The 12,141-nt window shown below is 34.6% G+C and overlaps 1 protein-coding gene across 6 annotated transcripts in view; it reads right to left on the reverse strand.

Moving 5' to 3' along the window:
- PDE1A (phosphodiesterase 1A) overlaps positions 1 to 12,141 on the reverse strand; it is a 344,008-nt gene that overhangs the window by 69,067 nt on the left and 262,800 nt on the right. For all 6 annotated transcript variants that reach the window (XM_047722353.1, XM_047722355.1, XM_047722358.1 and 3 more), the window contains 3 exons: positions 9,467 to 9,649; positions 3,825 to 3,891; positions 760 to 876 (listed from right to left, as the gene is read on the reverse strand). In XM_047722353.1, coding sequence (XP_047578309.1) covers positions 760 to 876; positions 3,825 to 3,891; positions 9,467 to 9,649 — 367 coding nt within the window. The remainder of the gene's footprint in view (positions 1 to 759; positions 877 to 3,824; positions 3,892 to 9,466; positions 9,650 to 12,141) is intronic.

Consider the following 12,141-nt stretch of genomic DNA (forward strand, 5'->3'; position numbering starts at 1 on the left):
GGGCAGTAGTTTTTTGAGGTTACACGTAGGCTGTTCTGAAAAACTATTTCATTAACCTGCTAGCTTTCAATCCTAAGAAAGATTGTAACCCCCAGGTATTTAACTAAGGTAGATGAAATAACAATCTTATCCATACTGTTGCCTTTAAATGTTTATATCTTCCAGAGTCAAGACAGAAGGCTAGTTCTTAAAAGAGTAAAATTCTCAATGACAATTGGAGATGTCTAGTTTTTCTATCTGTAATACAAGGGATTAAAACAAATGACCTCCCAGTACCTTCTATCTAAAATTCCATGATTCCATTGGTAATGATGAAGGGTATAGGTTGCAGAGTGCTCAGAAATCTGGATCAAATCTGCTGCTTCAATGGCTCTAAAATGAAATTAATTAGAAGCCCTTTCATCTCGGTTTAAGAAAAGCTGCCAGGAAAGGTTCATTCTGTGTTTTAGGAACACAGAAGACGATATTTTTTAAAAACATAGCTCCTAATCACGACATGATTGGTCTGTGGATAATTCAGGGGGATGTTGGTATCTTGTTGGAATGAGGCTACAATGGCCTCACAATGTCCGTATGGATATGTCAGTGAGTCGTGGATAATGGCTGCATCATGTGGTGAACTTGTTCCACTAGTTCTGTGACCTGCCAACTAGGAATGTTATAAAATGCATTGATTAATGACTCGATGTTCTGCATTTTCATTCTTATTCAGATAACGAATTCTAAGAGCATTTCATTTTTGAGTTCCATGTTTCTGACCTTGAAACGATTGATAAGATCATATCTGGTAAACAGTTCATAAATCATAAACTTCAGACTGTGTTCTCCACTTGCTTCATTTAAGGCAAATACATCAAAAGACCATTTATCAACGTCCTGTAAAAAATGAAAAAAGGAGTAAATGCTTTAGATGGCAATATCATTTAGTTGTTTCTTTCTGTGAAAAATTCTTGGAGAGATCAGGCATTGTAGATTTAGTAGGTCACATTTCTATTTAGAACATCAGACTATATTTTTTTCCAGGGTCTGGTATGACAGAGCCACTTAGTATCCATGGGTTCACAAAAATGAGGCCATAATGGGTAATATAAGTGTTAAAATCTTCCCCTTAATCCCAAAGTTATCAAGCTTGATGTAATAAACCTGATAACACTATAATAACGATCTTATTCTCAGTCTCTCTTCAAATGCATGCTATAAATCACTTGTCCAGAGGAGGATTCATTTTAAGGTAGTATTACAGGTTATGTGGGTGGTGTCAATGGAGGAATAGGGGAAAAGAGCCCCAATTTCTCTTTCCCACCCACTACATTCTACCTGGCTTGAAATTCCACCGTAAGAGTCAATGCTTTGATTTAAAGCTTTGATATTTTATGTCTTCTTTTAAGTTTCAAATAACCTAGAAAGATAGAGTATATACTACCTTATTACTCACTCTAACCTTGGCTGATTCATTTACACTTTCCTCCAGGGACAGATGGGAAGGAAAAGGAAGTGAGTCTTTTGATAGAGGAGAAGGAAGAGGAAAGTAATTATAGCATTTCAGGCGATTCCCAAGGGAAGTGGTCAGGCCTATAGGGAGATACATACATACCCATGGAAAAAATCCACTAACTGTGGGAGAGAAGGCAATGAGAGCTATGCCAAACCATTCCAGCTACCTCATGATTTTTGCTTTAAGTAACTGCAGGTTGAAAACTTGCAGAAGTGTTCACAAAAAGGGACTTGTAACAAGTGATATCAGTCCTATACACTAAGGAGGTTTTCATGTAGAGTGGGAGCTCCAATGCTAAATATATCAATGAAATTTTAAAAATTTAAAGAAATACAACAGTCAGTTCTAACGATTATTAGAACTTCTTAGCAAAGTGTGTGCTTACATACACACAGCAAGTTTAGTATTGAATAGGGCAACCTTAAAACTGTGCCTTAATTTTGAATTTGAGCTGGGATTATTTACTTCATTTAATACATTTTTAGAGAGGCCAACAATCTGTACTATAACATGCTGAAACTAAACTGAGAATCTGATAAATAGTATTCAAACAGTCTCTTTTAAAAATATTGCTTTTGTGTAAGCCTGATGACTCACAGACCTGTACCCCCTGGGGCAAATAATACATTATATGTTAATAAAAATAATTAATAAAAAATAAATAAAAATAATGCATTTGAAAATAGTAATAACAGCTTCAAATGGTATTTTTAATCACTTGAAAACACCAGTGAGATGGTTTTTGATTTGCTTGTACGCCTTTGTTAAATTCCTTGTATTTGGTCGTGATTTGATCCCCAAACACTTGCTTTACAAACACTTTGTAAATTTAAAATCTCTGAAGGCTGTGTAAGCAGGCATTTTAACATCAATAAAGCTCAAATGAGGCCAACAAATCTTTTATCAAATTCCAAAGCTAACACAAGAATTAGTTCAGATTGTTAGGAGGCTGCTATTTATAGTTCCTGCTCAGGGTTTCACACTGAGTAAAAGGTTAGTTCTCCACTTTGGGGGATTTTTGTCAACAATGATGATTTACACTTATAAACTACTGTAGATGCTCCATTGAGGATAAATAAGACAAGAAGGTATCTCAGGAAGAAAGAGCTATTTAACTAAAAATATTCTTTACTAGTGATATTTCCTCCCTCAACCTTTTAGTTGATACATTTTTCTCTACTACATTTTAGAAGAGTGTTAACTTTCTCTCATACTAAAATATTGTGTTGGTTTCTAAGTAAAGGTTATTAAAATAAAAGAAATAAAAATAAGTAATATTCTTGCTCACAGTTGATGAAACAAAAACCTCACAAGATCCAAGGAGTAATTAATATCCTATAATGTGACATTTCACTTATATACCTGTCTTTTTTATAGCTTAGAAACATAAATATAAAAAAGTGTCCAAGAAAAACCACCTCTTTAAATTAATAAAATTAAAGTCTACTATGCAGCAAAGGAAAAAAATGCAAAGGGAATGTATAAGAGAAAATTAACAAAAGATATAATATAAATAGCAATATAAATGTAAACTAGAAAGGAGTTTAAAATATCAGAAATAAAGCAACTCAGGATATTCTGTTGCCCATGGCTTTTAAATTCTTGGTGATACAGGAAAACCACCATGAAATTGTTAGAGGAGACAAAGTTGAATTTCTCCACTGAAATGAAATGATAGAAAGAAATAAGAGATGTTAAATGATGAGCTTAGAATAGGAACAGAAATAGGAACAGTGCTTTTGTATACACACACAGTAGAAACAAGTAAACCAAAAACTTTCATTACTTCAGAATTTTGGCTCCAATTATTTCTAAAGTATTTAATATTGCATTTGGGCGTCAGCTATAGGGAAAGCAGAGATAAGAGAGTTGAATTTTTTTTTGTTATTTTCTTTCTTAATTGTATCTTTTTATGTGTTCTCAGACCTAAAATTCTAAACAAATTTCTTTCATGTAAGTTTTGTCCTAGAACACCTTTTTTGAATGCATGAAAATTTCCCACAATATATACATAAAAAAACACATATATTTTGATAAGTCCTGGTGCCATCTCAAAATTCAATTCAAGATCCATCTAAAAAAAGCATGAAGAAGGAAAAAAATCACATATATGTGTGCACACACATGCACTGACTTAATGTAAATCAATCCTCATTTAAGTCTATGATGAGCCATGATTTGGAACATATGACATGTGAATGGCTACGGTATTTTTCATGTATCAATTCATAAGATGTAGCAAAGACCTATTCTCATTTTCTCCCAGTCATTGTAAGAAAATTTGAAAAAATGACTATTTGAAAATTTAAAATAATTGAAATTATTTTACCTTTAATGTTACTATGACAGCTTCTGGATATACCAAACCAACCATGTGATAAGACTTTCTGTACATCCTGAAAAAGAAAAACAAGTGTGTATGTAAGACTCATTTACTCAAAGATTTCAACTATTTTTTTAAAATGTAAGGGAAAAGATTACTTTTGACATGTTCACCTTTTATCATTAGTTACAGGCTCTCTTTGTGGTAATAATTATTACTATGATCACCACTTATTGAGAATCTACAATGTGACATGGGTTAATACGAATTTGTCTACACACAAACACCCTACGAAGTCAATATGACTGACATCTTTTTCTTTGCTTCATCTTATTAAAAGAGACTGTCCTTTGTATGTGCAACAAACTTTCTGGCACGCCCATACCGATGAGAGAAGAATATTCTTGTTTTGCATCCATTTATGTGCCAAAATTTTAGATCAGGAAGCTGAATGTCACTAAAATATTTCCTTTATGGATTTCTTTCTCTCTTCTTTTTTTCTTATAAAATGGAAATTACAAGACAGAAAATGTAGTATCATCAGAATTTACACAGCTTCCTTTTTTTAAAGTTAGAAATTTTAGGCCAGAGCATATTGACAAAAATTGTTGAAGCTTGTTCAAATTGTCATGTAATAAAAATTAAGAAACATTATGTAGAACAAAGTTATTTCCATTTTTATAAATAGCACCAATAAAAATATTTTTATCCATCAGTAATTTGCTGGATCTTCTGATAGGTAACCAAAATGACATAAACCAAATCCATGAAACTCTTCCATTAGTTCATGTGACAAGAAAATCAATGTGATACCCAATGTGTAGGAATAGCATAGACTTCTATTCAGAACTGGCAAGTACAAGGTTCATCCCCAATATCCTGGGAAGAAACAATTAACTATGAATCATGTCCCTTCATTTTCATATGTCAGTCCATTGGCAAGCTACATTCCTAGACTATACTGTTGTAATTTCTCCCAAAATGCCTGAACAAAGTAAAAATTTAATGATTACATCATTAATTTATATGAGGGAGGTTAACATAAGAAATAGCCACTTGGAAAATATTTTATTTCATAAAACTACTACAGAAGACACTAACTTTTTTTTTTTTTTTTAAGATTTTAAAAATTTATTTATTTTAGGGAGAGAGAGAGTACAAGCATGAAGGCAGAAGGAGAGGGAGAGAGAAGCTTAAATTGACTCCACACGGAGTGCTGAGCCTGGTGCAGGACTCACTCTCACAACACTTAGATCATGGCCTGAGCCAACGCCAAGAGTCAGACACTTATCTGACTGAGCCCCCCAGGTGCCCCTAGATACTAACCTATTTGATTCAAGGTACCTTATGGATTTAAAAGCCACAAGATATATTACTTAGTTCTATGTAAAACCTCTCTTTTAAAGATAATAAATGCCAATAATTCATGTCTCTCTCTCTCTCTTTTTAAAAGATTTGTTTATTTGAAAAAGAGAGAATGCCAGCAAGGGTAGGGGTGGAGGGAGAAGGAGACAAGCAGGCTCCCCAATGAACAGGAAGCCTGAAGTGGGGCTCCATCCCAGGACCCTGAGATCATGACCTGAACTGAGGCTAAGAAACGGTCACTTAAACAACTGAGCCATCCAGGTGCCTCTCATGTTCCTCTTTTGAATCTTGACTTCTTAAAAGCTCAGAATTAAAATATTGCATTTATGTATACCTCTAGCCTACCTTCCTTGATAAAGTATTTCCCCATTTTATCACAGAGACCTTATTACTTTATTTCACTATTTCCATTTAATATTTATTTTAAATGACTCAATTTTTGAATGTGGGTAATCGGTTATAATAAAAAATTATCCTTATTCTCTATCTCTCTTGGAAGATTTCAGAGCATTTTATAAATAAAAATACTTATATTAATTACTACATTGAGATAGGTATAATTATTATAGTTTTGCAGACAAGGAAAATAGTAATTGTATTATAACAGATCCAGAAAATAATTATTGTCAATAATGATATTTAGTTGTTTTGTGGGGTTTTTTTGGGAGACAACAGTCTTTTCTATCTATTCTAGTCATTACTACTAAAAAATAGAGGGACGAGAAATGAAAGGATGATGGATTAGGAAAATAAGGTCAATATAATAGTATATATAATATATATAATAATAAGAAGTAAGAAATTTTAAAAAAATTAAGTAACTTTCAATCCTTGTGACTTCAGGTCACCGAAAGGCAGTAGGATACAGCAAAGAGAAGACATGCTTTAAATAACAGACTAGCCTCTCACTAGCTATGTGACCTTTGGAAAGCTATATAATGTCACTCATCTGTAAAATGAGGATAATTATAAGTTTTTTGTGATGAGTAAATGATATAAATGTCTAGCATAATATAATAAGTGCTCAATACAAGAAAGCCATTAGTATCATTGATGTTACTGTTCTCACTACTCTGCATCCCATGCTGTTGCCTACAATTCTTAGGTTCTTTGGGGCTCCCAGGGCCCCGAACTCTGTCAGAACTCTGGTGCTGATCTCTTAGAACTGGAATAGGCTTAAGGAATGAATGTCAGGGTGCATTCTCATTACATGGAATATAAAGCAAGACCTTGAAGATTATCTTTCTGAGGAAATGGAGGAACTTCCCCATTATCTTTTCTAATCCTATAATTGGAAATAAAGTATTAGGACAAAAAAATAAGGAGGACTGGAATCAGAATTTGTTTGTGGCAGACCGTAATACGGCTGCCTCACCCTTGAGTAAATAGCTGACATATTACAAGTTGCTGAAAAAGAACAATGAATTTCCTGGACTCCTGCAGGTGTTGAAAGTCCAGCTGGAAATACGGTAGATTATTTTTGGAAGCTTTTACTACAGTTGTGATGTGTAATTCAAGAACTCAAAAAAACTCCACGAAAACTAAAAACTACCTTATGTCAGACGTCGTGTTAGGTAAGAGCCCAGAGAGAACAAGAAAAAGACAGGTACTGCTTTTGTGAGGCTTACTGAGCAGTGAAGAGGGGCAATAAATAAAAAACCCATGATTACAAGCAGCACTCAGTGCTGTGAGGTAAACCACTGTCAGGGCAGACAAAGTGTTGAACAGTGTGCACAGCGATCAGGGAAGGCGTCTGGAGAGACAGGAAGGGCCAGCCAGGAGCAAGGGCAGGGAAAATCATTTTTGGTAGAGGGAATAACAGGATTATGGTTCCAAGGGAAGAAAGGGTTAAGGATGTGCGTTGAAATCAGAGCAATATAGAAATTCAGTCAAAAATGAAGGTAGCACTTGATGAGACAAGAAAGTAAAAAAGTGCTGAACCCTGCAAAACCATGATATAGAAATCACCCTTAATACCAAGTGAAATGGAAAACCATCAAGAGATTTTAAGCTTAGGAGTGACAGGGACTAATTTATATTTTAAAAAGTCCCTGTAGAATGACTTGTTTGGAGAGGGCAGTTGAGGAAGTGAGGACCTAATTGGAAAGCTACTGTCCTGTTTCTGATGGCAGATGACAGAGCTGGGGCCTGGGTTTCAGGAGGGGAGACAGGGAAGTGAGCAGATGGGAAAGTGCACCTGGGTAATGGAAGTGTGAGGACTTGTGGAGGCATGGAGTCTTGGGAGGGGGAACTTGAAAGAATACTCAGGAAGGCTTTCTAATTTTCAAAATGGAAGACAATTATCTTTGAAAATTCAAGATAAACATAGGTTCCTATTTTATGCCTCAACTAATTGGGATTTCATTTCCATATGTTTGTAACATGCTTATTTCTTCAAGACTGTTTGCCAGTTAAGTATATTTGATATTTCTATAGGTCATTAAGTAAAATATTTTATGTAGCATATGAAAAAAATGAACATTTAGCATACCAATAAATTTTTACGGAAATCTTAATCTTTTACTGGATGGAAATAGAAATTTACTCCCACAGTTTGCTTTCTTTTTAGTTTGCCAAGTTCTACAAAATTTTCTGAAAAAGACAAAATATACATTCTTTCAGCAAATCACACATATTCTCTTTTATCTGTGATTCACTGACTTTCTGAACTATTATTGAGATATTTTTGATTTGGTGTTAATGAAAATCAATAAATGTCATACACTTTCCTAAGTTGTTTAAAAAAAAAAATGGTAATATCATTATAGATAATCTTTCTCTCCAGCCCTGCTTCCCTGTTGCAGATTTCTGGTCCCACCGGGCAGAGTTGGGACCATTTTATATACCTTCTAAGGGGGTGTGGTTATCACTTTACCACACTAATAAAATTGCTTCTTATGAGGATTCTTTTATCAAAGCCAATTAAATAGGGCTAATAAAATACTCAAAATAATTTAAATAATCACCGAGTGGTGGTTATTATGGATAGTAGAGGCACAAAGCAAGAACTTCAAGCTTTATGTTGTAGTTATATTTTTAAATGGCATCAAATACTTCTTGTTATACATTCTCATTTACATTTTGGGAACCCAAATGTGTTTCCTATTTTTCTTTTAACAGGAAAATTAAAGTGTATAATGTTCATTAGAAATAATAACTAGAGATGTCAGAAGATGAAAAATGATGTGGTCTCTCTCATTTAAGTATATTGACAAAAAAATTCTCTCTTCAATTTTATTAGTTTAAAAATGTTTCATCTTTTTATATATAACTTAATAAAAAGTAATTGTTTTTTTAATCTAAGGGATTTCTAATAACTAGTTTTCAGAATTGTCAGATGTAACATGTTTATTTCAAGTAATTTCTTTAGCTTTAATTCTGGAACATCTTGTTTCCTAGACAGAAAAATAGACTGTATTCTTAAGGGCTAGACAAATATAAAATTAGGTCACATTAGCATGTATTTCACATGAGAAACTACGGTGATTTGATTTGGTGCTTCTAGGGGCCATGAAGTATTCCTTGCTTTAGTGACAGAAATGTCAAAGAACTCTACAAAAGCTACATAAGGAGCTTTTCTCCCATTATGCAAAGAGGATGGTCTTTTTGACTTATTGCAGAGAAAGTCTTATTTGATTTTAGTATGTAGTATAGAATTTGTTTTATGAAAAGTTACATTTTATTCCAGTAAAATTAGTTGTGTAATATATGAATGTGATGTATGAATGTGGTATAATTTAATAAATAATAAGTGTGGTATAATTTATACAAATATATACAAATAATGTATGAATGTGGTATAATTTAATAAATTACTCACAAAGCTACATTTGAGGTACACTAGGCATTCAAAAGTCTGCTTTTAGTCTTTTCTTTCTAAAAAATATTTATTTATTTGTAAGAGAGAGAGAGCACACAAGCAGGGGGAAGAGCAGAGGGACAGGGACAAGCAAACTGCCTACTGAAAAGGGAGCCCGACATGGGGCTCAATCCCAGGACCCCAGGATCATGACCTGAGCTGAAAGCAGACACTTAACTGATTGAACCACCCAGGCATCCCAGTCTTTATGTCAATTTAAAAGGAATGAAAGTAATAAACCCAGGACAAAACATTTTTGTTAAGGCAAATTTATAACGATGTTCTAAATTTCCTCATTCTGGGTATACTTACAATTGCAGTGTTCCTCAATAAGTAAAATGTTTGGCTTGTATAACTTTGAGATGGTAAGTATATCTCCTACCTTCCAAATTTTATATCTTGAAATACTAACAATTCCACTTACCTCTCCACAAAAATTCCAGCTTGAACAGCATGCACAATGCTTCGAAATTTTGGTTTTTCCTCAGATTTCTTTTTCATCATCCCCATTTTCCGTGTGAAGGTGGACGCCAGCCAGTCCCGTACTTCCGATGGGACCGAATCTGTCTGAATGTCACTGAGTTCATCTTCAGTATCCAGCAGTCTTCTACAAAAATTTATACCGATTAAACTTTAGGAAAAAGTGAAGAAAAACCTGATAATAAACAAACATTGCAATGGGATTCAAAATATAGCAAATCACTCTCTGATCATCCCTTAGTATGAGCTACTTAAAAAAAAATAATTGGATTAACATTTGAAAAGCTCTGAATTTCTCAAATTGATCATCTTCTGAAGGCCAGCACTAATGGAGTTGAGCATTTGCAGCTTTGCAAATGAAATACTGTCATACTTGTCTGGAGATACCAATTCATACACTATTCTAGTCATGAAGAGAACTAAAATAGAGAAGAAAGTTCATAAACAGATGTCTGTTATTAAAGGAGGCAACTGGACTGGAAAGAAAACAAGGAGTAGAAGTTATCAAAGTCCTCTTATATTTGCTAGTCATGCATATATACAGTGCAGCTAGCTAGCACAGGCTGCTTGCATAAGGCCTTGGAGTCTACAGGTCATTCACACGTGTTATTTCATTTGAATGTTATCTCTAAATTGTAGGAAAATAGGACATCAAGTACTCTAACATTCATTATGAGATCAACATCAGAGGTTAAAAAGTGAAGAAAAAAAGATAAACAGATTGTTTTGAAAACTCATTTTAGATGACAGGACCAATGGAAGTGGAAGAGAAACACTCCGAGTTAAGGGCAGATGCTGTCTTGAGGGTGGACATCAGCTGGCCAAGGAAATCAAATACATCAGTGGGGAAGTGAACAGGAAGTGAAATGACTGCACCATCCTATCTTCTAGAAGCTCCAGATAGAGCACACTGCCTGGACCGGTGGGTGTAGTACCTATGGTTGAGGCTGGTCAGCTCCAGTGATCCAGAACTTCCTAAAGGTCTGAACTGGGAAGACCATGTGAAAGCCTCCCCACAAACGATAAAAACATTCCACAGAGCAATTGAGCTTTGCCTCCAGGAAGAACACAGGCCACCTCTGTCTGTCACTTGACTTTGTTAATTCCGTATCTGTGCACCAGTTTAATAATTCAGAGCTAATTTTAGCGCACTTTGGTTTTGGCTTTGGGGTTCCATTCGCCCCAAGTAAATCTCTTTGTACAGGGTGAATCCCCAGGATCATAAGCTGATGGAAGGAAGACAGAATGATACTGCGTGCTAAAGTCTCCAAAACAAGTCACACCATCTTGAGTGAGCAGGGACTAATAAAAGGGCAGAAAAGGTAGAAAGCCCATCCACAGCACCCAATACTACCAAGAACAGTCTCAAAAGGTTATATGATGACCTCTATGTGCTGCTCTTTTCTAGAAACATTTAGAGCACAGACAATTGCCAATATTTACAAATGCGGTTTTGAAATGCCTTTTGACACAATATATAAACTTCAGTGCTGGAGTTACAAAACTACAGGTATATATATGAAGATACAAGAGCCTTGCATAATTGGAAGTTAATACTGATTAATACTTTGTATCTTTTTTAACTTTCTTTCGGAACTTACGTTTGGGTGGTTTTGATTTACGCTTAATACACTGACATTGGAACGCAAAGCAAAATAATTTTTTTAGCATTTTGTCCATATTAAATTGGATCATTTAGCCCATTGCATCAAGACACTACACTACATGGTCTGAAAATTCAGGGCTTATGCCCTTTCTATTACTTCTTATCTAGTGATCAAATAAAAACACAGAACAGGACAGGTGGAATGGGAACCATTGTGCTATAATCCTGGGATGTCATGGAGCTCCAAGAATTCTCCTGCTGCCTTGTTTTATCAGCTACTTCAAGTAGAATGACAGACACACATTGTGTTGGTGGTCAATTAATGTTGATATCTTTAAGGCTGTATGTTCTAAACTCATAAGTCATCTAAGACATATCATCAACAAAATCAGCATATGGAAATGATCTGTCAAATACAGATATGAGACTTAGGAGTCTGATAATATGGTAGTTCTTAATCATGATGTATGATGTCATTCATTAAGAAGGAATGAAGATATAATCTTGGAGAAAGAGTAATGTGAATTCATTTGTGGTGATAAGAGTATAGAAGGAGTATGTAAAGAGTAAAGCATGAGATAAGCTATTCTATAACTAAAAGCAAATTTTGAAAAAGCAACCAATAACTCTTCAATGGTTAATTTTATATTGTAATCATGGCTAGGGTATGGTGCCAGTTATTTTGTTAAACATCAGTCCAAGTGTTGCTGTCAAGGTGTTTTTTAGATGCAATTGTCATGTAAATCAGTAGACTTTGAGTAAAGCACATTACCTTCCATAAGGTGAGTGGGCCTCATCCAATTAATTAAAGGCCTTAAGAGATAAAACAGAGATTCCCTTAAGAGGAAGGAATTCTGCCTTCAGACTGCTTTCAGACTAAAGATTGTTAATATTTACTCCTGCCAGAATTTCCAGCCAGAGGCAGCCTGTTCTGAAGATTTCCATCTTCCTAGCCCCCATAATCACATGAATGAATTCCTTGAAATTAATTTCAATCTCTCTCTCTCGCTCCC

The sequence above is a fragment of the Lutra lutra genome, chromosome 3, assembly GCF_902655055.1.
Source record: "Lutra lutra chromosome 3, mLutLut1.2, whole genome shotgun sequence".
In the NCBI taxonomy this organism is placed as follows: Eukaryota; Metazoa; Chordata; class Mammalia; order Carnivora; family Mustelidae; genus Lutra; species Lutra lutra.